The sequence below is a fragment of the Myxine glutinosa genome, chromosome 2, assembly GCF_964187855.1.
Source record: "Myxine glutinosa chromosome 2, kmMyxGlut1.1, whole genome shotgun sequence".
In the NCBI taxonomy this organism is placed as follows: domain Eukaryota; kingdom Metazoa; phylum Chordata; class Myxini; order Myxiniformes; family Myxinidae; genus Myxine; species Myxine glutinosa.
Genome location: NC_136262.1, coordinates 8,858,449 through 8,883,368, shown reverse-complemented (window position 1 = coordinate 8,883,368; position 24,920 = coordinate 8,858,449). Strand labels below are relative to the sequence as shown.

The 24,920-nt window shown below is 42.9% G+C and overlaps 2 protein-coding genes across 2 annotated transcripts in view; one reads left to right on the top strand and one right to left on the bottom strand.

The window, feature by feature from the left end:
- Positions 1-24,920, top strand: part of SUB1 (SUB1 regulator of transcription) — a 991,845-nt gene that overhangs the window by 26,303 nt on the left and 940,622 nt on the right. The gene's annotated exons all lie outside the window — the stretch shown is intronic.
- On the bottom strand, positions 42-24,127 carry GOT2 (glutamic-oxaloacetic transaminase 2). The gene is made up of 10 exons (XM_068108779.2): positions 23,837-24,127; positions 19,792-19,948; positions 18,901-19,029; positions 7,660-7,719; positions 5,026-5,187; positions 4,600-4,704; positions 1,363-1,513; positions 1,019-1,184; positions 775-925; positions 42-631 (listed from the first exon to the last, which is right to left on the bottom strand). Exons 1-10 carry the CDS (start codon positions 23,908-23,910, stop codon positions 509-511), a joined length of 1,278 nt encoding a protein of 425 aa, XP_067964880.2. The 5' UTR covers positions 23,911-24,127; the 3' UTR covers positions 42-508.

Below are 24,920 nucleotides of genomic sequence, written 5' to 3'. Positions count from 1 at the left end.
GAGATGGTAATCTCAAAACTAAAGAATGAATCAAACAAATATTGCACATTAAAAATGTCTTGGTTTTGGGGTTTGTACAGAAGCACAGACATGATAAAAGTGAACATGATCAACGTTAAGTATCAAAATTCAAAGGACAATACATTGTGGCAAATTAGCATCACTTTTCTGCAGGTAAAGTTGAATAAATCTCAGGTACGAGTATACTGAACAGGTCATTTTGAAAAAGACATTTTCAAGCAAAATCGCTTCCCCAGTTACTGCAGTTTTAAACGAGGAGCATTTCGGTGTCAAATTGCTTCGTTTGGAGCTAGCAAAGGCACACAAACCCCGGCGAATTAGGGAAACGTGAAGCGGTGTTCCACTTTGCTCATGCTTTTTACCATAAATATAGTGCAAGGTGGGAAGGGGTGTGGTGCAAGAAGGGGAAGGGGTGTGGGGCAAGAATAACCGAGACAAATGTGGGTGTGCCATGAAAGACTATTATAGGTCATGTCTCGACCAGTTTTCACTTTGTCACCTCATGGATACCGTGCGCCAGGTAGGCCACGTTGTTGGATGACACTCCAGCAACCGAAATACGGCCATCGCTGGTCATGTAGATGGAGAAATCTTTTATGATTCGACCAACCTGTGGAAACAAAGCTCTAATAAAAGTTTGGGTTTTTCTTTTTCTTTTTAATAAATCCGGTTTATAAAGAATGCAAATTTAAATTTTTCACAAAGTTGAAATGGAGATCAAATGGTGGAGGGAGCAAGAAAAGTGACAATTACCTGGTCAGGCTTTAGGCCGGTGAAGCAGAACATTCCAATCTGCTCCGTGATGTGCTTCCAGTTCCGAGACGATCCTTCTTTTTGCAGATTTTGCACCAATTCCTCCCGCATGCCAATGATTCTGTCTGCCATGCCCTTCAACTCCACCAACCTGAATGAGGACACGACTCTCGGCTCGCGTCGCTTGGGCAACGTCCTCGAGCGCTCGTCACGGGAATAGGTACATGGGCCGGGTTTTACTCACCACTGCTGGCGGAGTTCGGGGGTCGTGAGGATCATGCTGGCAATACGAGCGCCATGCACCGGCGGATTCGAGTACATGGGCCGAATGAGGATCTTCAGCTGCGATTCAACGCGTTTCGTCTCGTCTGGGTCTGCACATACCATCGAGAAGGCTCCAACGCGTTCACCTGTCGCACATACCAAAGACCACTTGCAGGTGTAACATTACGCAAAGATGCAGGACCTCGACACGTGAGTCGAGAGAACTTGGTGAAATAATCCAAGCATTTCAACACCTGCTCGTCACCACATTCAGATACTGCACTTTGTGAGCAATTAATTAATTATCTGGCCAAGAGTTCTTACCATAGAGACCCATGTTTTTTGCGTAGGATTGGCAGAGTGCAACATTGTGTCCATTTTCCACAAAGTGGCGCACAGCCCACGCATCACGGTCACTGTCGCCACTGGCGAAACCTTGGTATGCCATGTCAAAAAACACAAACAGTTGCCTCTTCTGTGTGAGAAGGAAAGAGGTGAGGTTAAAATTTGAAAATGGCAAAATGATTATTCAAGCATGTAAACAAGGAAAAAAATATATGGAGAAATGTCCTAATGAGCTCGGTAATAACTGTAAGAATCCTCTTGTAGGTATCCCTCAGTTTACGGGTTTTTTTCACTATAACAAAATTGCCTTTTTACGACGTTTTTCGATTTACATTCGCATTTTTCACTACAAGGAAATTCAGATACTGTACAGTAAAGCGACATGGAGTTTGCTTCAAACAGCGCTCCGCTCCTTCAGTGAGCCACGGTCCGAGTACGGTAGAGCCGTGAGTACGCCGTCACGATGAGCTCAACTGCTAACCCAGGGAAACGTTCTCACCAGGTTATAACGTTGGACACGGAGATCGGCATTATAAAACGTAATGAGAAGAGCAAGAAACTCACCATCATTGCTCGCTTGTGGTGAGTACACACACCTTGAAAAAGTTAAGGATTTCGTATTTATTTCGCATCAAGTACGATTTATTAAATTCATGTAAATGTCTTCGTTCCAGGTTTTTGTTCGTATTATTTGTAACAGTATTTAACTTGTATTATAGTGAAAATATTACGATACTGAGGCCGAAAATTTTGGGTCCTGAACGCATCCCCTATTTTTAGCTCACCTGGAACTAAGTTCCGGGGAGCTTATGCGATGGCACGTTGTCTGTCCGTCTGTAACCACTTGCAACTTCTCCGAATCCGCTGAACGGATTGTGACCAAACTTGGCACAAATGATACTTGTTGTGTTGTGACTAAAATTTATTCACAGCATTAAAAAAAAGTCGGGATCTAAAAGGTTTAACCGGGGGTCAAAGTGGATCCAGGTTTGACCCCCCAAAATAGGAATTTGCTTTTTTATCAGAAACTAAACACGCAATTCCGATGAAACTTCACCACAACCTTCATCCCCCATGATGTACTAAAGTTTGTTCATGGCATTAAAAAAAAAATCTGCCCCTTTGGAGGTCTATGGCAGGTTTACCCCCCAAAATAGGTATTTTCTTCTTTGTTTGTTTGAAGTCTTATGATTATGTTAGTGTGATTCCACATGCTGTGCTGTCTTCTAGCAACCATTGAAATTGGTTTAAAATACTTTGTCAGTGTAGTATACCGTTTATTCTACCAGGTGAGCACCAGGGGTATTGGCCCTATGTTTTTTGGCCGTGAACCTTGTGGGGCAGGTTGGTTGTGTGATAAGAAGTGATTAGATTTTGGTGAAGATCCTGATCTGGATGCTATCATTTTTGTCCCCCGTCGCACCGCGGAGCGAAAGGGGGACTATGGTTTTTCCCCTCCATCCGTGCGTAAGCGAAGGACCGCATTCGAATTTGGTGTGTGGATGCAACCCACGTCAAAATCCAAGATGGCCGCCGCCATGTATGTCTGATGCCATGTATGTCTGAACCTTGTGAGCGGAATATCTTGAAAAATAAGCGCCGTACCAACTTCTAATGTGGTGTGCGGGTGTATCTAGGCACAAGGAAGAAAGCTATTGAAAATTGGGTCGCCACGTCAAAATCCAAGATGGCCACCACCATATATATGTCTGAACCTTGTGAGCGAAATATCTTGAAAAATAAGCGAAGTACCAACTTCTAATCTGGTGTGTGGGTGTATCCAGGCATAAGAAAGAACCCTCTTGAAAATTGGGTCGCCACGTCAAAATCCAAGATGGCCGCCACCATATATATATATATATATATATATATATATATATATATGTCTGAACCTTGTGAACGAAATATCTTGAAAAATAAGCGAAGTACCAACTTCTAATCTGGTGTGTGGGTGTATCTCGGCATAAGGAAGAACCCCTATTGAAAATTGGGTCGCCACATCAAAATCCAAGATGGCCACCACCATATATATATCTGAACCTTGTGAGCGAAATATCTTAAAATAAACGAACTACTAACTTCTAATCTGGTGTGTGGGTGTATCTACGCATAAGGAAGAACGCTATTGAAAATTGGGTCGCCACGTCAAAATCCAAGATGGCCACCGCCATGTATGTCTGAACCTTGTGAGCGGAATATCTTGAAAAATAAGCGAAGTACCAACTTCTAATCTGGTGTGGGTGTATCCAGGCATAAGGAAGAACGCTATTGAAAATTGGGTCACCACGTCAAAATCCAAGATGGCCGCCTCCATGTGTGTCTGAACCTTGTGAGCGAAATATCATATCATAGCATGTTTTCTGCGTCTTCCACTTTGTCAACTCATCACTTCCCCGATGGGGGACCTAGGCGTAACGCTTGTTTAAGTGATTTTTCACCATTGAAAGATAGGGCCAAAACAATATACAACACGAATTTGAAAAAGTTGTGGACAGATTATGATGAAATCTGGTGGATGAGTTGGTTCGGTGACGAGAACAAGCCGATTAGATTTTGGTTCAGGTACGGATTCAGATCCGGCCTCCCAGTGGGATACAAAACGTAAACAGTTTCGCCTGGCAGAGGTACGTGCTCTACAGAGTGCTGTTTTAGTTTACCTTTACAAAAATGGGAAGAGCGTTTTTGATTGACCTTATGTTGTCAGCCTGGTGTTGGCTTAGCGGTTAGGGTGCCGGCTTGTGATCCTTGGATCCTGGGTTCGAATCCCGGTCGATCGCTGAATTAACGCCAGGGGGGTTGATTAACGCCAGGCCTGTCATCCTTCCGAGGTCGGCAAATTGAGTACCAGCTTGCTGGGGTGAATGATCACGGTGTGTACCCCGATTTAGAATAGGTACACCGTATCCCTGCGCATCGTAAGAGTGTGACCAAGGGTTGGCGTCAGGAAGGGCATCCGGCCATAAAAACATTGCCTCAAACAGGGAACCATGATTGTCATGGGGCCCGCAAGGCTAACCCCTGCTCTAGCGGGGAAAATGGCCTCAAAACGATCATTCTTATGTTGTCCAGGAACGCATCATTTTCGAAAATCGAGGGATACCTTAGTTATATTTCATTACTGCATTATTAACATTATAACACATTAGTTTATAGGACCACAAGTCAAACTGCATTGTACTGTCACGATGTGGGAATATCATGCATGCGTAAACGGGCCTTGGCAATCTGGCAGATCTCCTTCCACTGTTCCGGACGAGGATCGACTCCCGTGGGGTTGTGAGCACAGGCGTGCAGAAGGAGGATACTTTTCTCGGGCATTTTCTGAAAAACCACAATACGTTTTAAAATGTAAACTTTCCGCTGGCAGCACATGTATTAATACAATATCAGCACATCTCATGTCCTAAACGTCCAAGGTACAACCAAAGCATTGGCATTCAATAGCGTTGAGAGCTCACCCACCCCCAATCTCTCTCTCACGTTTTAAAAAAAAGCTTCATAATTGATCAACAAGGGTTTGGACACTTAAGCAATTATTTTCATGTAGCTCCAGAGTTTTACTGAATTATGTCCTATCACATGACACAATAGTCCATTTGCTCACTGGAAATAGTCTTTAAATACAGCCAGGCCAAAACTCACCGCAATGTCTTCTAGAGCACCAGCGCAGTCGAAGCCGCAGGTACTCGGGTCATAATAACGGTAAGCTTGTAGGTTCAAACCGGCATCACGCATAATCGGAGTATGGTTACCCCACGAGGGCTTGGGTAAGTACACTGCATTGCTTGCCTTGTGAAACCGGGCCTGGAACACAGAGAAGAGTCTGGCGTTACCGGGGAAACCTTTCGAAGGCTGGCGCTATCGATGGCAATTGTTTTTAAACATTTACCCCGTATGCTTCAAATATTGTAAAATGAGAACATGTACTCACTGCCCTAAATAAGAGGAGTGGGGAAAATAAATGTTAGGCAAATGTCACATATTTGATCTCTTGATCCGAAATTCATCACACGCAAATGAGTCACAAAGAGGAATTTTGTTCAGCTACACAAATTCTGATCATATAAACAAACACTCGTACATAATAGTTGGGTACCTTGGTCCTGAGACAAGTACTTTATTTTGATAAATTATGTGGCGCCTCATGCAATCGATGAGTACACTTCGAATTACTAGGCGTGCGTACCTGTTGCTTCGCTGATGGGTTTAATCAAAGGACAGCATGTCAAACTGCACACACATTTCATGCCTATCTGGGAGTCTCAATGAGGATGTAAAATGAAGTGAAACACGAAAAAGGATCTTTGATAACACCTATCTGTTGTTTTTCCTGCTTGTCGTCGTGGCTGTGGATGTTGTTTTGTGCTTCTTCTGTGTACTCTTAATTATCTATTTTTCTATTGCTTTGAAAAGTATTACTAGATATACTTTTGTGTTCTTCTTCCATATCCATCTCGCTGTATTCTAAAGGGTTCCTGTTGTCGTAGAATAATAAATGTTACCGTTGTAACTACTGCATAAAAGCTCCAAGTGCAGCTGCTTCTTCTTCTTCCATTCCAGAAAGACGCTTTTCAAAACAGGTATCTTTATGTTTAAACAGACACAATGTTATGTTCCAAGTAAATTGATAATTAACATTCCAGCCAGTTAGATTGATTATTAGCTTTACAAGAATACCGTATTTATAATTAGACGAAAGCGGGAACCCTTTAGAATAAAGCGTGATGGACAGACGGCATTCAAACTGAATGAAACGCTGAAAAAAATAATTAAATAATACAACAGCAGAATTCAAATGCTTTTTACAGATGGAGTTATTTATTTAAAAAAAATTAAGAGTTAACTTCAGCAATATGGAACTTTTCAAGGTAATCGCTCAAGAATGCATTGGCGCACAAGCTCTTAACCCCTTATTAACCCTTTGAGTATGGATGACGTCCAGTGCCGCAACTCGCGAAAAAGTTGTGTACGGATGACGTTACTACACGTCATCGACTATACCTATAAATAGATCGTCAGTACGTGGTTGCATTCCCGTACCAAAATGCCAAATTAATCCCGTACCGGGGGTATTTTTATCAAAAAAAAAAAAATCCCGCACTCAAAGGGTTAACAATGGCGATCTGGGCATAATATATCTTGCATACAAGACAACAATTTACATGTAGGCCAATAAGTATTGAATGTTGTGTGTGAATTCGTCTTTCAAGATCTTTCTTCAACGCCATGATGTATCGGTTTTGTTAGCTACGATGGCTCACCAAGCTCGTATACGTATCAAAGGTATTGTGTGAATTGTGCTAAAATTACAGTGCAGGCCCCATGGATGAAGTGATGGAGAATACAGCTTAGAACTACTGGAAAAAAAGAAGAAAAACAAAACCTGTACAAACCCAAAAGTGATCAGCTGTTATATTTTTTTAAAAATTGCCCCGAGTGGGCCGACAGTCATCTCTTGAGGTTGTAGTTCAGACCTCTGCTGATTTGGACCCCCGATCCCCCGATACAGAAATCGAAAAATCCAAGACTGAGCAATTCTGAAAACCAGAGTAGAAGGGATGTATCGAGTTTCAGAGCAATCAGTTGGTAAATAAGGGAGAAGTAGGGATCCAAAGTTTTGGGGTAACCAGAGCAGAGGCGGAGGCATAACAAATCTTGACATTATCCCCTCCCTAACAAAAAAAAAAAAAAAAAAAAGGAAGTGCAATAGGTTTATATTAATTATAAATAGGAAAGTTACCACGTACAATGATAAAAGAGATCATGGCTAGTTTTCTAACCTCTAACCCTCTGAGGATATGTGGGCTTCTCTAAATCAACTTCTTCTTCAGCCACTAGCAAGTATTGGAAATACATCAACAATTCCTCCCAATCACCATAGCATGAGAATGACATTCCATGGGACGTCATGGTTAGCACTTCCGCTCCAAGTCTGGGAGATCAGTGGTCCAAACCCGATCAAGTCATACCAAAGACTAAAAATGGTACGTGCTGCTTCCTTGCTTGATGCTCAACACTTAAAAAGGATGGAGCATGGACAAAACCAAAGGTTGAAATTTATAACTTAGGCTTGATGGGCCTAATGGCCTCCTCCTGCGTTGAAGTTCCTTGAAAGGGAACTCGTATTTGTTTATCCAATATACCAGCAAGACTGGAACTGTTTGTGACATGGCCCTTTGCTGAGGCTGAACATGACATTTAAGATTTCATGATCTCTCTACATTCCCATTTGAGACAGAACAACGATGTGTATGATGATGAAACACAAAGACTTACCAAAAAGGCAGCTCCAATGCGAAGTGCTCCTGTGCCAGAGATTGACTGCACCGTTGTGCTCTGCAATCACAAAAGAATGTTAAGCAAGTGAAATCATCAAGGTACATTAAAAATGAGAAAAATTAAATGCAAGTACCTGTGCAGGCTTTTGGGCCCAGTCATGTATGATGGCAGGTAAACCACTTCCCTACATCTGATGCAATATCAGCAGTTACAAATACAGACTATCCTCGACTTGCATAAGTAAGGGTTCTGTTCCTGGGACCCTTACGTTAGTTGATTTATACGCAAGTCGAATTTAATTGAGTAAAATCTAAAATAAAATAAAAACAAATAAAAGGATTGGATAGTTAATTGAACATTTACATGTATAGTACTAACATACAAGGGGGAAAAGGAAGGCCGAAAGGCAGAGCAGGGATGCCGAAAGATGGGCATATTCTCCCGAAATTGAAGCATGTAGAAAGAAAAAGGAAAGGGTAGTCAGGTTCACTATGTTTTTTCATTCAAAATTTTTGGAGATTAGCAAAACGATACATTTTTGGAATATTCAGAGCATGAGGAATCCAAAAATTAATGTTCGCATTTGCGTAGACACGTTTGCGAAAATGACTCAGGTCTGTGATGAAGATCTGTAAAAGCATATTCCTGAACGGTATAGACCTAGTAGATCCTGTGTATAGGACTTATAGTTCAATCTGATACTAACAAGGCTGTTTTCTTGCTTTATAAACCCATACCTATAACTTCAAAGGATTTTTTTTTTTTTTTTTTTTTTTTTTTTTGTATACAAGGTCGAGGCTCGTGAAAGAGCGAACATTAATCACACAGAAAGACAAACCGACACATAAAACATATAACATAGGGAGCGGTAGACAAGATGGGGAGAGAGGGGGAAGGACACAAACACAACATTTGAGAGCAGGGACCGAGAGACATGGAGACATCGAGAGATCTGAGAGAGGGCGAGGGCTTTGGGGGGGGGGGGGGGCGTGGGAAGGGGGCGGTGGGAGAGGTATAAAACATATGGACACTGCCAGGACTTCCAGGAAAGAAGTTGGAATTTCAAACAAGTTGGATCTGGGGTGAATTAGCGGGGGTAGAAAAGATCAAGGTTTTGGATGGGACACTGCATATGGACACTGCCAGGACTTCCAGGAAAGAAGTTGGAATTTCAAACAAGTTGGATCTGGGGTGAATTAGCGGGGGTAGAAAAGATCAAGGTTTTGGATGGGGGAAGATAAGAGATGGTGGTGAACAGCTGTTTTAAAGACCTGGAGGGAGGAGTGGGATTGAAGGGAGTGAGGGAGTTTGTTCCAGAGGCGGGAGAAAAGAGGAATGAAAGAGTGAAGGTGAGCAGAGAGCCGAGATTTCGGCAGTTTAACCATCAGAGGGTTGCTGGCAGATCTTGTGCGACCTGTAGGAATATTTGGGGGACAGAGCACAGAGAGAGCTGGGGGTGCAAGGCCGGAGAGGAGTCGGTAGAAGACAGAAAGACCACCTACCTGCCTGCGGTGAGTGAGTGAAAGGCCCTCAGAGATAGCTTCATCGCGGGAGATTCCAATAATTCTGAAAGCTTTGGTTTCAACAGCGTGAAGCCGAGCTAGGTGTGAGGCAGGAGCACCGGCCCATAGGGGAGAACAGTATTCCATTGAGCTGCGGATGAAAGCCTTGTATGTGGTGAGGAGCTCAGGTGTGCCGAGGAAGGACTTCGCACGACGGAGGATGCCCAGTCGGCGACTGGCTTTGGAGGCCAGCTTGGAAATGTGGTTTTCCCAAGAAAGATCATGGCAGATAGTGAGACCCAAAATCTTGAGCGACAGAACTTCTTGGAGAGGATTGTTGAGAAAGTAGATGGGAGGGTTGTCCAGTCGATCTTTTCGGAGAGACATAGTAAGAGTGTGAGATTTGTCAGGATTGAAAGACATGTTCCACTTGTTTGACCAGTCTGTGATTTTGTCCAGGTCTTCAGAGAGTGAGGAGGCAGCAGACTGCCGATCTGAGGGAAGAGGAATGGAGCGGCAGAGAGTGGAGTCATCAGCAAAGAGATAGAGAGGATTTTCGAGAGAGTCAGAGAGATCATTGATGAAGACCAGAAAAAGCACGGGGCCCAGAACACTGCCTTGGGGAACTCCAGCCTGAACAGGAAGAGGAGATGAGAGAAACCCATTCAGGGCCACACGTTGACGACGACTAGAGAGGAAGTCCGCCAGCCATGCGTGGAGATTTCCATGGATACCAAAGGAGGAGAGTTTGGTGAGCAGAGCGGGGTGCCAGACCGTGTCGAAGGCACGTGATATGTCGAGGGAGACAGCTCTAATTTCCTGTTTGGCATTGAGGACCTCCATCCATTGTTGAGACAGCAGACGCAGCATGTCCAGAGTAGAGTGACCTGGTCTGAAACCAAATTGATGATCAGAGATCAAGCCATTGGAGAAGAGGAAAGATTTCATATCCGAAGCAATGATGGATTCCATGACATTGCTGATAATTGGGAGAAGGCTGATTGGTCTGTAGTTGCTAGGATCTGTTTTTGCACCTTTTTTGTGCAAAGCGGTGATGTTGGCTGATTTCCAAGCAGATGGCAGTTGACCTTGAGCAAAAGAGAGGGTGAAGAGAACAGAGAGAGGGTGAGATAGAGCAGCAGAGCAGGATTTTAGGACCCGTGGGCTGATGCCGTCGGGTCCAGTTGCAGAATCAGAGTCGAGGGTTGACAGAAACTTTTCCACCTTGTCAGGAGGAAAGGACACGGAGTCCAGGAGCAGCAGGGTACGACTGGGTATGGTGGGTACAGAGAGGGATGGGTTTGGGACACAAGATTTAGAGGCAAACACAGAGTTGAGGCATTCAGCTTTTTCACGTGCGGAGTCAGCTGTGTAGCCGTTTGAGGTAAGGGAGGGGATGGAGGGGGAACAAACACCAGAAACGGATTTGACCAGGCGCCACCAGGATTTGGAAGAGGGAGACAGATAAGAGAGTTCGGTCTTGAGAACGGAGAGATATTGTTTCCTGGCTCTCCTGAGGGTGGACACACACTTGTTTCGGGCTTTGTGAAAGGAAATGAGATTTCCTTCCGTTGGATTTGCTTTCCAGGAGACGAAGGCAAGTTGTTTCTGGGCAACAGCCTCACCACAAGATTCCGTGTACCATGGACGGGAGGAAGGGTATGACAACTGAAGACGAGATGGGATAAATCTGTGCATGAGAGAGAGCAATTTACTTTGGAAGAATTCCCAGGATGAGTTGATGTCAGAGGTGGTAGAGATGGGAGACCAGTCCAGATGATTTATGGCTGCTTGAAGACCGTGCCAGTTGGCCTGAGTGAAATGCCAGACTCGTCGACGCTGAGCAGGCTCCCTGAGGATGGTCAGAGAGATGTCCACTTTAACAAGGACATGATCAGATGATCCGATCGGAGCAGAAGAAGAGCAGCAGACATTTTCAGGGAAGTTAGTCATAACCAAGTCCAGAAGAGAAGATGTTCCGTTGACTGAGATCCGGGTCGGGAAATTGACAGATTGTGTCAGTCCCAGTGAGTCGCAGAAGTCCTTTGCTGAGGAGCCATGGCTGGTGAGAGAGGTACCCACACCCAGCCAACTGGCATGATGACAGTTGAAATCACCACATATGAGGAAGAGAGAGTTGGGATGAGTAGATAGAAGTTGGTCCATATCATCAGACAGCGAGATGTAGATGGAGTCATCACTGTTTGGTGGACGGTACAACACACATATGAACAAGAGGTGGGAGCGAAGGGGAAGCCGTAGCCAGAGGTATTCCTGGGGGTGAGGTGGAGAGAGTGCAGTGCAGGGCGAGTGAGGAAGAGAGTTTTTGATAAAGATAGCAACCCCGCCTCCAGGACGAGGCTCAGGTCTATCATACCGGAGGAGGGAGTAGCCCGGGAGAGATACTATGGAATCAGAGACATCATAAAGGAGGAAAGTTTCTGTTAAGCAGATCACGTCTGGTTTGACAGAAGCAACCTGTATGGAGAGATCAGTTAAGTTTGAACGAAGGCCCCGGATGTTTGAGGTCCATACCGTTAATGAAGAGGAAGGGGGAGCATCAGATACAGAACAGGGGGGAGGAGGGGTAGGGTAAGATGTGGAAGAGGTGGAAGAGGTAGGGAGAGCTGTTGAAGGTGGACTTGCAATATCATGTCATGTAATACAGTTACATCACAAATATAAAGACAATGGTTTTCAATTACCTTTGTTTGTTGCTTTTCTATAATCCTGAGCACTATTTTGAGGCCTTTATTGGATTCCTTGACCCAGAAAACGTAGGATTAGCATATTTAATTAAGTTTCTAGGTTGACTAGAAGCCGAGATAGCGCAAAATATGTATTTTATGGCGGCCATTTTGAAAATCCAAAATCTGCGTGTGCAAATGCCGACATTGATTTTCGGATTCTCCTTGCTCTGATGATTCCAAAAATGTATAGGTTTGCTAATCTCCCAAATTTTTGAACGAAATTATATTTGTTAACATAGTGTACCTGACTAAGGTGTAGAAAGACTGAGATTCGAAGCTTTGTGAACTGAGAGGGTTAGGAACCCAGTTCGGGGCTCATATTCCAAGAGATAGATGGCTTTAATAAGAATTTTAGGTAAATATGGTTTGACAACCATTTTCTATGTAAAAAGAGGTGCTGATTCCAAAAAAAGCAGTCTTATTAATCCCAAGTAAGACAAAATTGCCATTTTGGCCTTTTTGACCCAAATTTTGACCGTATTTGGCCAAAATCCACTTTTCTTTCTGAAAAATATAATTTTTACCCAAAATTAATGTGTAATATATCAAATGAAAGCGCTTTACATGTAGAATACATATTTGAAGTCAAAATGGAGATAACTGATGTCGTTTTTGAGATATTATTAAAATTGGCCACATTAGATCAATTTTTTGATTTCAGTAGTTGAGTATAATATATATATTTGTACGTGTTTTATTTCAGATGGATGATCGTATAGAAGTGCCGTTGCAGTGTGTGCTGCATATGATTGGTGATAAAGAACACGATGATGATGCAGTGGTTCCATTCACTGAACAGACATGGGGAACGCTGCTGACATAGCCCAAGACAGAGAACAGTATCAGAAGAGATCAAAGTACCTTGTTATATGTCATTAACTTTGAAGCTGAACCACTGCCTCACTATGGCTTTCACAGTGGCTGTTATAGTAAATTTACAGCTTATCAGATACAATCAAAAGAAAAGAAAACATCTTCTGATAAAGATATTACTGTTGAAACAAGATCTATGGTGGAGAAACCAGCAATGGCAGCTATCTCAAGTACTGGAGTGCTGGAGAAAAAGTGTATTTTCTGCAAAGGTCCAAACCGCAAGCATTTCAAAAGCGGTTTTGAAACACTAGCTCCATGTGAGACTATACAGGCACAGGACAGTATTATAAATGCTGTCAGTCAGCAGGAAGACAAACAGTTTCTTCGTGAATATGAAGCACATTTACTTTGTAGCTAAGGAAGTTAAGTACCATAATACGTGCAGAGGCAGGTATATTTCTAAGGGTGCCAAGGTCCAAACAAAAGATGAAGCCGCAACATACGCAATCAAACGAGAAACTGCTTTCATAAGATTACTGTTATATATAAACTCTGAAATCTTTCTGAAAGAATCCTCAAAGAAATTGGTGGATGTCAATGAAACCTACACTAAATTCCTTGTAGGGTTTAAGGAGGGTTTAAGGAAGAAGAAGGGTTTAAGGAGCCTAACCCAGAGCCATACCATCTTTTGTCCAAAATCAAAGAATATTATGGCAGTAAGCTTCTGGTTGGCCAAGAAAGTAAAAAACAAGGTATCTATATCTCTATTGCAAAGGATGCAATGGACAACGAAATAAAGAATGTAGCTTTGTTCCTCAGAGCGAAGATCCAGAAGCTCAGTGAGAATAACACTCTTCCAAACCACATTACAGTAGAAGCGATCCTTGAAGGTCAGTGTACGAATATACCTGCTGAACTATCAGTGTTTTATCGGATTATGTACACTGGCTCAAAAGATGAAGCCAGTGAGAGTGTTGAGCGTTATATTGAATCATCAGCTGAAGATGACATCTACAAAGCTACTGGTGGAAGAGTGAAGCCATCTAAACACATATTGTTTGGAATGGGCTTGGAGTATTACTGGTTCCAGGAAGGTTCAGGAAGTTGTTAATCACTTCGGCCACTGTATAGGATATTATACTGCAGAAGAATATGAGACTCAAATTGCTGCCAACATTATTGAGAAGAAACAAGTTCTTCCCGATGGCCTAGAACCAAGCAAGGGACTAAGTACGAACTCAGCATGGGACAACTATGATGAATCAATGTATCATGACACACAGGGCATCAGTATCCAAAATGAGGTTCCAGTTACATCATCATCAACAGAAACAGCGACAACATCCACTACAAACCCACCATCAATTACAGCATCAGCATCATTGTCTATGAAAGCACAAAGCAAGAGAAGTCTTGAAATACCAAATACAGAACTAGAACCAGTGAGAAAGAAACTCAAGATATCACAGTTTTCGTTTGATATACAAACCATGGACAATCCTGCAAACTACAAAGCTTGTGTTGCGAGAGATGTTGCATGGACAATATCTTGCAAAACAAACAAACAAGTACCAATGTGGTCTGGCTGGAACTCCACAATAACCAAAGATGATTTACCATCTCAAAATATAGGCTATTTGTCAAACATCGGAGCCCATCCTACACTACATGATGTAGTGAATGAAACGATGAAAAGAAATGTGACCCTTGCTGAAGAGTGTAAGGAAGATTTCATTGCAACAACCTATGACTTGGCTATAGCCAAGCCAGCATCTCAATTGCAGGACACAATGCGACCTAAGTTTGACAATGTCTTCATTTGCTTTGGGGCTTTCCATATTATGTTCCGCTATCTGTCAGCAATGGGGTACCTAATAGATGCATCAGGTGCAGCCCACATTTTAATGGAAAGTAGTGCCCTCACCAAGGGTTCCCTCAATGCCTTTCTGTCAGGAAAATACTACAATCAGTCAAGAAGAATGCATGTGCTCCTAGCCACTGCTATGCGGATCAAGCACATCGATTTGTTCTTGCAACTGCAAGAGCCAAATGACAGCTATGCACATTTGATCGAAGCTCTGAAGACTGTTCAGGCATTGCCGTCACCTGAGAGGATGGAAGATTTGGAGGAAAGTGATGATTACATAGCATTCATGACAACCTATGAAAGTTTTTGTGATGAGACCAGAGCTGGTAAACATGGTGTTAATGCAGTTCTGGAGAAACTACATTGACATGGTTGATATCTACATGCTGTTCAGTAGAGCTGTCCGAACAAATGATGTGGATCTTTTCATCGTCACGCTTGGGAAAATGATTGACACTTTTTTTGCTGCAAGTCGCCACAATTATGCGCGCTACATGTGCTTGTATTATCACAGACTCTTGAACATAGCTACTACCCATCCTGGCATTAGGCAACAACTTGAAAGCGGCGCTTTATCAGTGAGGTTGTCATCCAATTCCTTTGCCAGACAACCAGTGGATCAAGCACTCGAGAGTACGATAAATGCAGATGCAGCTTCACGATAAACTGGAATAACTTCTTTCCATCAAAGCCAAGGAGCAACCAGGTGCTGGACAGTTACTAGATCAGCTAGAAGCACCATAGTTAGGCATCTGTTTGAAAAAGCAGCAATAAAGAAGGATATAAATCCAAGCCATGAAACACGAAAATCGAAAGTCAGTAAATTCCTAATAAACTTGGAAAACATTTCCCAGATTATTGATACTACTATGAATCCTTTTGTTGAGTCCTTGCTTGAAGACACCAATCTCTACTGTATAGCTGATGGCAAGAAAATGCCAGATAAAGTAAAAGATGACATGCTAAATCTCTTCGCCTTGGGGAAGAAGTGGAAAGATGAGTTCGTCCAGGGATGCTTTGATGATCCTACCAGGTTTGAGAGGCCACTGCAAAGAAGAAAAGTAAGCAACTTTGCCAGTTCTGCTATCAAAAGCAAAATCCGAGGTAAAGATGAAAGGTTGTTGAGCTGAAGACAACACGAGACTTGATGGGCAGATTGGTCTATCTTGCTTGTACCAGAAATATTGAGCTTGAAAAGGTGTTTCCTTTTCCACTTACCCCGGTCCCCCTCTCCATGGCCAGCATTTTTGGCACAGTGAAGAAGACACCTAAGTACAAACTCTCCAAGCACCTTGAAGATTTGATTACACACACAGAGCCGACAGTGGTTAATGCATTTCTTTGTGATGCCATGTTTATAATCCAGTCATTGCCCACCAACTTGCCTCATAATTTTGGGAAAGTAGCAGAGCTGGTTCTGAAGATTATATGCAGTACACAGGCAGATGAAATACACTTTGTCTGTGACAGTTATGTGAAAAGCATAAAGAATGCTGAGCAACAGGCAAGAGGTGCAAATGATGGATCATTTAACATCACTGGTGCAGATCAGTTAAGTCCTAAAGATTTCAGATATGCCTTGAGATCACCAAATTTCAAAACAGCACTTATCAAGTTCTTCATGGAGGAGTGGAAACTTAACAATTATGCAGCTATCATAAAACAAAAAAAAGTTGTTGTTGCACATGAAAATCAGCGTCTTCAGTATACAGCTACGCTAACAGGAAATGTAGAACACAATGAGGTACCAGACTACATATGCTCACTTGTGGAGGCAGATACTAGCCTGGTGTACCATCTCAGCATAGTGTCAGAAGCATCACCAGGACAGAATGTCGTTGTCCGTGCAACAGACACTGATATCATGGTTATCCTCCTCTATCATGCCAGACAACTAAAGGTCAATGTGTGGATGGACCTTGGACATTCTGGTGATAACACTAGAAGGTACGCCCATATCACTGCACTAGCAAACCACATTGGTCCAGTACTTTGCAAGGCATTGCCAGGATATCATGCTCTGACAGGATGTGATTACACATCACCCTTCTTTAAGAAGGGAAAGGTGAATCCACTGAAGAAAGCTGAAAAGAGTCCTCTCCATCTTGAAGGCTTAGGCAGTCTCAGAGAGAACACCACCTTTGTTGATGATGACAGCCTTGTTGAACAATATGTCTGTTCACTCTATGGTCAGGGAACATTATCTGTGAATGAGGCAAGGTTGAGAATTTTCCTGCAGAAATACAAACCGACCAATCCAGACAGTCCATTGGAGAAAATAAAAGGAATTGATGCAGGCATGCTTCCACCCTGCAAAGATGTTCTGGTACAAAAATTGGCACGGTGCAACTATGTGGCATATCTCTGGAAACATGCACATCTAAGAGATCCACGAGAGAATATTCAACCCACAGATCATGGCTGGAAGGAGGTTAATGGACTCTTCCTACCAGTATGGTTTACTGGCAGTCAAATGCCAACTATACTTTCTGAGACCATTGAACCAGAAGATATTGCAGATGGAGATGAGGATGGTGAAGACCATGACAGTATTACTGATGCTGATTCAGATGATAACGATGACAGTGATGATGAAGATGGAAATGACGGATTTTGACCAAATACGGTCAACATTTTGGTAAAAAGAGGCCAACATGGCAAAAGCGTGTCATGTATTATTAAAATGTCTGTATCTTCCCTAAAAGTTAATCATTTTCAAATCTGATTTCACATTTGCAATCTCCATGATGTAAGGTATTTTTTGATATATAATATAAGGAATTAATAGATGTTTATATTTTTCCTACAGATCATAAACATAATTAATTTTCAGAAAAATATGAAAAAAATCAAAACTTTTACTCCAAAATTAACAATATCACAAAAACGACATCAGCTATCTCCGTTTTGACTTCAAATCTGTATTCTATATGTAAAGCGCTTTCATTTGATATATTACACAATAATTTTGGGTAAATATTATATTTTTGAGAAAGAAAAGTGGATTTTGGCCAAATATGGTCAGAATTTGGGTCAAAAAAGGCCAAAATGTCAATTTTGTCTTATTTGGGGTTAATAAGACTGCTTTTTTTGGAATCAGCACCTTTTTTTACATAGAAAATGGTTGTCAAACCATATTTACCTAAAATTCTGATAAAAGCCATCTATCTCTTAGGACTTAGGGTATCAATCTAGCAGATTACTAGCAGAGCACCCGTCCTACAGGCAATCCTGTTCCAAGCATGCAACGTGTTCTTCTGACATATACCTTTATTTGGGCGGTGTGTAGGCAACTGGAAGCTCCCTCAATCGCTCCCCAAAAAAACCAGTTACATGCAGATAATTCAAAACACCTCACTGCACTGGAAAACGTGGGGCCAGGAATACTGTACTGTAAAAGGTAAGGACTTGTAATACCTTCTCCCACCTGGAGGCGGCGCTATACGATACACATTTAGATAAAGAAATTGCAGCCCTCCACTCCCCTTCAAGTTCACCGACAAAAAAAAACAAAAAAAACCCCAATACATTAATTGGGGTTATGCTAATCCTATGTAGCAAGTCTGGATGTAATCAAATCTAAATAATTGTTATACATGTCATGTCTCCCCCAATGTTGATTACATATTCAAAGTTTCATTTAAAAAACGTTTTACAAATGTGCTCGCAATTGCATTTATTTGGTATTTGACCTTCCTGCACCTTCTTCTTGCCACGTGTTGATCATAACTAACAAGTTTAGTGAATTTCTGCATAACCGCTTAGGAGATAGCGTGACGGCGGACATACAGACAGATTGCAATATGCCCCCATTTTCCCCCCCAAAAGTGTGGGGATAATAAGCGGTGGTAGTTTCATTTTGTGGGGATAAGTGGTGGTTGTTTAAAGTATCTGGTGGGAAGTCCTTTTGATTCAGGATGGTCGCTGTACACTTAAAAACAAAACTTCCAGCGTTGTATTTTGCAATCAAAGCATGAGGAGTTTTGTGCAGCTTCATCCTCTATCAGAAAGCACATTAATTTTACCATATAAACACTCTTCCTGTTATTACAATGGAGGATGTTAAACCTTTTTTGTATTTCAGGTACTAATCAACAAAAGAAATTCAATGTAGTGTGTCCTTAGTTTAATAACAAATCTACCTCGATGTCCCCGAAAGAGCGAACAAGACCCCAACTGTTTGCTCCATTTCAAGGTCCCTTTTCCTTTGCCCTCCAAGACCTGAACGCTCCCTTCCTTTCATCTCTTCCACAGCCAATTACCAACCTGCCTTTTACGACATGTCCCATATATTCCTTTGCCTTACTCTGCCATCACGGAACACCGAGCTGTCCGCTCCGAAAGCAAGCTGCGCCGAGGCTCGTGCAAATTCAGCCAGGCCTGCAATACCCAGGTACTCCTTGTCCAAATTCTTAGCCATCATTGCTGCTTCTGCCTGTGAACACAAAACATCAAAATCACATTTCCTTAAATACCAGGCTCTAGAAACAAAAATAAAAAATCATGGAAGGAAATATTCTGCCGTTTGCAAATCAATGACAATTTCAAACCTCATTTATATGCGACAACACAAGCGCTCTCTCCCATAAATCAATAACAATTCGCAATAGGATGATAAATAACTAACAAACAAGAAGACGTGATGCAGAGCACGATACTTGCAAAATCCACCCCCCCCCCCCCCCCCCAAAAAAAGTTGCCATGGATACATCAAATTGTCAGTTCATCAAGATTAAAATTGACGATCTTAATCAAAGCTCGGGTCAATAGGTTTAAAATTAATGATTTTTCAGATGAAAAGGATATTAGAAGTTTGACCTTGAGTTGACCTTTGACCTCAAAAATAGTTGTTTCCTAATTTACTGACTCAATATTCAAATGCGTTTCAATTATCAAGTCAATCGGATGAAAAAATGGCAATTTAGAGAAATTTGGCCTCAAGATGACCTTTGACTTCAAAATCAATAGGCTTCTTACTTATGACCAACTCTACCATCTGGTGAAGTTTTGTGAAGATCGGTTTAAAATTGTGACCTGTAGGCGATTGACAGACAGACAAATAACCAAACAGACAAACAGAATAATGCACAAGACCAACCAATATACTCGAAAAATCTTCGATTTTGCAAGTAACAAAACAATTCGTAATACAATGATAGACAGTTATCCCGGAATGAAAACCTTCAGAAAGTGGCACCTTTTTGACGGAAGGCAGTACATATGGTCGACCGGCATCATCACGATAAGCACCAACACCGAGGTTCATCTTCTTTGGGTGTTCATCCCGCTTGAAGGCTTCGGTTACTCCCAATATGGGGTCTGGCGGTCCGAGTTCCACATTACTCCACCATGAGCTGGAGACACGCAGCAATCGAGTCAACAGACTGCTCAAGTATTTATTTTCAAAAACGCAAGAATCACGTCAAATTCCATAAGAGCTTTCTTCATGTTACATTCATTAATAAATGCAATGAAAAGATTCAGCAAATATTTGCAATATCTCCACATTTTACCAACAATACATTCATTAATTACTACTCAACAATACAGGACTTTAGAAATGACGCCAAAATGCTAAACTACAACAGCACTTGGTAGAATGCATACCTCTGCCAGGCTGGATCCAGATTCGGTCATGAACTAAAATCGAATCGATCCATTCCTTGTCGCACATCCAACCTGCCCACCAAATTTCGTCCAAATCCGTCCATAACTTTTTGAGATATTCTTCTATATATCGTTTTGGCCCATCTCTGAATGGTGAAGAATCACTTAAAAATTATAAAATCCTAATCCAGATCTAGATCTTCACCAAAATCGAATCAATTCTTCCTTGTCGCACACTCAACCTGCCCACCAAATATTTTTCCGAATCCAGCTGCAACTTTGAGATATCCTGCTCACAGACAGACAGCCAAAGGTGAAAAAAATAACCAGCGTCCACCTGCGGTGGCGTAGGTAACCACGTGTTATACCACTCAACATAAGGACAAGGACATCATGTACATACAGGAGCACGTGTTATACCATTCAACATAAGGACAAGGACACAGACACAGAGTACAGGATGTGACAAAAAAAAGGAAACACCTGTGTAATGAGGGACACCAAGTATATTGAAAGCAACAGCTTCCACATAGGTGTGGCCCATGTGCTAATTAAGCAAATAACATCCCAGCATGCTTAGGGTCATGTATAAAAATGCTGCACAGGCCCGGATGCCTATAATTACGGCTGGCATGACTGCAAAAAAGGAGCTCTCCGACGAGTTTTTGCCTTTTGGAGCATCCTGTTAGCCTCGTTACATTTGTTCTGCACATTTTTCTTATCATTTTTGTCTTGCTTGTCCTGCGTTTTCATTTGTTTTTCCCTTCCTGCTTTTCTCTGGCCTTCCTCATGTCTGGTAACCATCGCTCACCAGGCAGGAATGGAGCCTCGCACCTCCCTGCAACCACCTCCCTCAATTCCCCTCATCACTCGTGTTGTCCCCACCATCCCCAGGGGGAAGTAGCGTTCCGTCAAGTGACGTATTTGGTCGAATTGTATTGATGGACATGTTGGAGTTTAAGGCTGAAAATATATTCTGCCTCATCTCCTTGGCCCCGCTGGTTTTATTTGTCCTTCTCTTCCAAAAGGCTTTCCGAGTTCTGGGATCGGTGGACCTCCGCTCGGTCATCTAGGTCTCTGGCTGATTGGGCGGTCGAGGCCCTCTCTGACCATGAGAGTGTCGTCATGGTCTACCTCTACAGTGAGAGCGTTTCTAATTATGATGTAAAGTTTTGATTGTCTCGATATGTTGATGTTAAGACCCCACCACATTTTCTCCAAAATGATTTGGAAATATGGACTTGCACTCGACAGTACAACGTTACGTTACGGGTCGAGGAGGATGGCACGGTCATCCACATCTCTGACGGGATCGTTATTGGGATGGAACATGGACAGGTATCTTACGCAGCTCAGCCAAAAGTATCCCACAGGTGCAGTCAACTGGGCCACCTTGTTTCTGGGTGCCAAGAAGAGTTTCGGTCTCAGTGTGGCCAGTTGGGACATTTGAGGGAGCACTGCACCTCAGCCTATGCAGTGCACCGGGGTACACCTTCCACTTCTGCCCCCTGACCTACGCTAGCAGGATGCGTACATCTGTGGGTTGGGGTGTTGCCCCAGAGACAAGTATGGGGGTTGTGCCTGCTGTGCCCGTTACGTCCTCCCCTGCCCCTACAGTTGAGAACGAGAGTAAGGAGGGGGAGGATGAGAAAGTAAAGAAGGAGCAAGGAAAGGAAGAGGAGAGCAATTTGGACCTGGATGTGGTCACGCTGAGTGTCGGGCCCACTGAGGTTTTTTTTTTTTTTAAACCTTTTTTTGTAAGAAAAAGGCTGAGGCCATAAACCGCAGCGACTTTGAAAGAAGGGTGGTTGTTGGGGCATGTTTGACAGGAGCTTCAGTGACAAAGACAGCTCAACTTGCTGATGTTTCACAAGCAACGATGTATGAGGTGATGTCGGCATGGAACTCGAGGGAAAACACATCAGCAAAAGGCGATAGTGGGCGGAAGCACATCCTCCAGGATTTTGACATACAGTATATGCATTAATTTGAAGTGCAAGGCAAAGCAGGCGATCAACTGCAGATCAATTGATTGTAAATTTCAACCTGAGACAGGAGCAGTGAGTTTCATTTAAAAAAAAACATTCCGCTGAGAACTCCAGAGTGTGATACCATACCTGGGTTGCGATGCACAAACCGCTCATCACACCCGGCAATGGACGTTTGCGAGTCCAGTGGTGCAGAGAGGACAGGCACATGGACCTGGAGTACATGCAGTACCATGTCTTATACCACTCAACACAAGGACATGTAGGACATACAGGACATACAGGACATGTTATACCACTCAACACAAGGACATGTAGGACATACAGGACATGTTATACCACTCAACACAAGGACATACAGGACATGTTATACCACTCAACACAAGGACATGTAGGACATACAGGACATGTTATACCACTCAACACAAGGACATGGACATCAAGTACATACAGTCCACATGTTATACCACTCAACACAAGGACATGGACCTGGAGTACATGCAGTACCACGTCTTATACCACTCAACACAAGGACATACAGGACATGTTATACCACTCAACACAAGGACATGTAGGACATGTTATACCACTCAACACAAGGACATACAGGACATGTTATACCACTCAACACAAGGACATACAGGACATGTTATACCACTCAACACAAGGACATACAGGACATGTTATACCACTCAACACAAGGACATACAGGACATGTTATACCACTCAACACAAGGACATGGACATCAAGTACATACAGTCCACGTGTTATACCACTCAACACAAGGACATGGACCTGGAGTACATGCAGTACCACGTCTTAAACCACTCAACACAAGGACATACAGGACATGTTATACCACTCAACACAAGGACATGTAGGACACACAAGACATGTTATACCACTCAACACAAGGACATGTAGGACATAAAGGGACATGTTATACCACTCAACACAAGGGCATGGACCTGGAGTACATGCAATACCACGTCTTGTACCACTCAACACAAGGACATGGACATGGACCTGGACCTGGAGAACATGCAGTACCACGTCTTATACCACTCAACACAAGGACATGTAGGTCGTAGGACATACAGTACATGCTATACCACTCAACACAAGGACATGGGCATGAAGTAATGAGGCTGTGGAAGAAGAAAACCTCCAAATGGGATTCCAGGACAGAGCTGTATCACCATCAGATCCAAACATCCACATTTGGAAGACACCATGAGGTCACTGAGATCCACAAATTGCGCACAAGACAGAGCTGTGACCTTGGAATGATGCAATGTTTCCGCTTCCAGACAGTATCCATCTTGCTCCTCCAGAGGATGTGACGACCGATCGGTTTGACCTTGACAAAGATCAACCCAAAAATAGACAAACTCGACCACGCCGCAAACACCGAGCCATCTTGTCACTGTCGGTGCTCCCTCAACATTGCTCGATGTGAATTCGCACTCACACACCCAAACTCGAATGACCTTTGACCCCCCCCCCCCCCCCCCCCCCCCCGCGTGTGTACCCGACATCTGACCGATCATCACGGTGGACCGGTCGCTCCTCAACACACACACGTGGGTTTAGCGGTTACAATGGAGAAACTGAGTAATTAGTATCAGTAATCAAAGAAGGCTCACCTCGCTCTCAAGGCGATGCTGGGATGACGAGGGAGCAGAATAGCGGGAATGGAAGCGCGCCGGAGCAAAGCCATGATTGAATTTAATGGCACGAAGATTGGAGCCGAGGAGGAAGTGAGGAGAAGGAGCCAATGTGAAGAAGAAGAAGAATAAGAGGAAGAAGAAGACTACCCGAGACTCCAGAGGTTAACGGAAAATCCAATCAAAGCGTCAATCATTCGTCACACACCAGAAACCGCTATAAAAAGGTTGTTTCCATCACGTGACAATTCATTGAACGCAGTGAAACGTGAGAGGAAAAACGTGCAAAGCCGTGTGATTTCGTCATAAAATAGTTCTTTATTCCTTCTTAAATTATCGATATTTCTCATGAAGCTGTTATTAACGTCAAGAACCAAACATTTACAGAATGTCCTCTGTTAATCGGATTAGAAAGCACAATAAAGAACCTTTAAATGGACGAACAACTTCATGGTGGTCATTTCCAACTTTATTTACTGACGCTCATTTCACTGCCATGACCCATTGGCACATTGTAAAAACAATGGTAAACGTATGTGCGTGCGTGTGTAAGCGAAGGACCGAATTCTAATTTAGTGTGTGGGTGCAACTAGGCATAAGGAAGAACGCTTTTGAAAATTGGGTCGCCACGTCAAACGTCAAGATGGCCGCCACCGTATATATGTCTGAACCTTGTGAGTAATATATCTTAAAAAATAAACGAACTACTAACTTCTAATCTGGTGTGTGGGTGTATCTAGGCATAAGGAAGAACGCTATTGAAAATTGGGTCGCCACGTCAAACGTCAAGATGGCCGCCACCATATATATGTCTGAACCTTGTGAGTAATATATCTTAAAAAATAAACGAACTACTAACTTCTAATCTGGTGTGTGGGTGTATCTAGGCATAAGGAAGAACGCTATTGAAAATTGGGTCGCCACGTCAAAATCCAAGATGGCCGCCTTGCGTCTGCCACTTTGTCAACTCACATCACTTCACCGACGACGGGGGACCGAGGCGTAACGCTTGTTTTTGCTGGCGATTATGATTCCTCCTACAATGCTTTGAGTACCTGCCAGC

Bases quoted from the DNA above. Each gene is read 5' to 3' on its own strand.
- GOT2 (XM_068108779.2), bottom strand. From the start codon at position 23,910: ATGGCTTTGCTCCGGCGCGCTTCCATTCCCGCTATTCTGCTCCCTCGT. The intron at 1,514-4,599 runs GCCCGTTTACGC...CTTCTCACACAG, and splicing joins AGATCTGCCAGATTGCCAAG to AAGAGGCAACTGTTTGTGTT. The intron at 1,185-1,362 runs GTAAGAACTCTT...TATGTGCGACAG, and splicing joins AAAAAACATGGGTCTCTATG to GTGAACGCGTTGGAGCCTTC.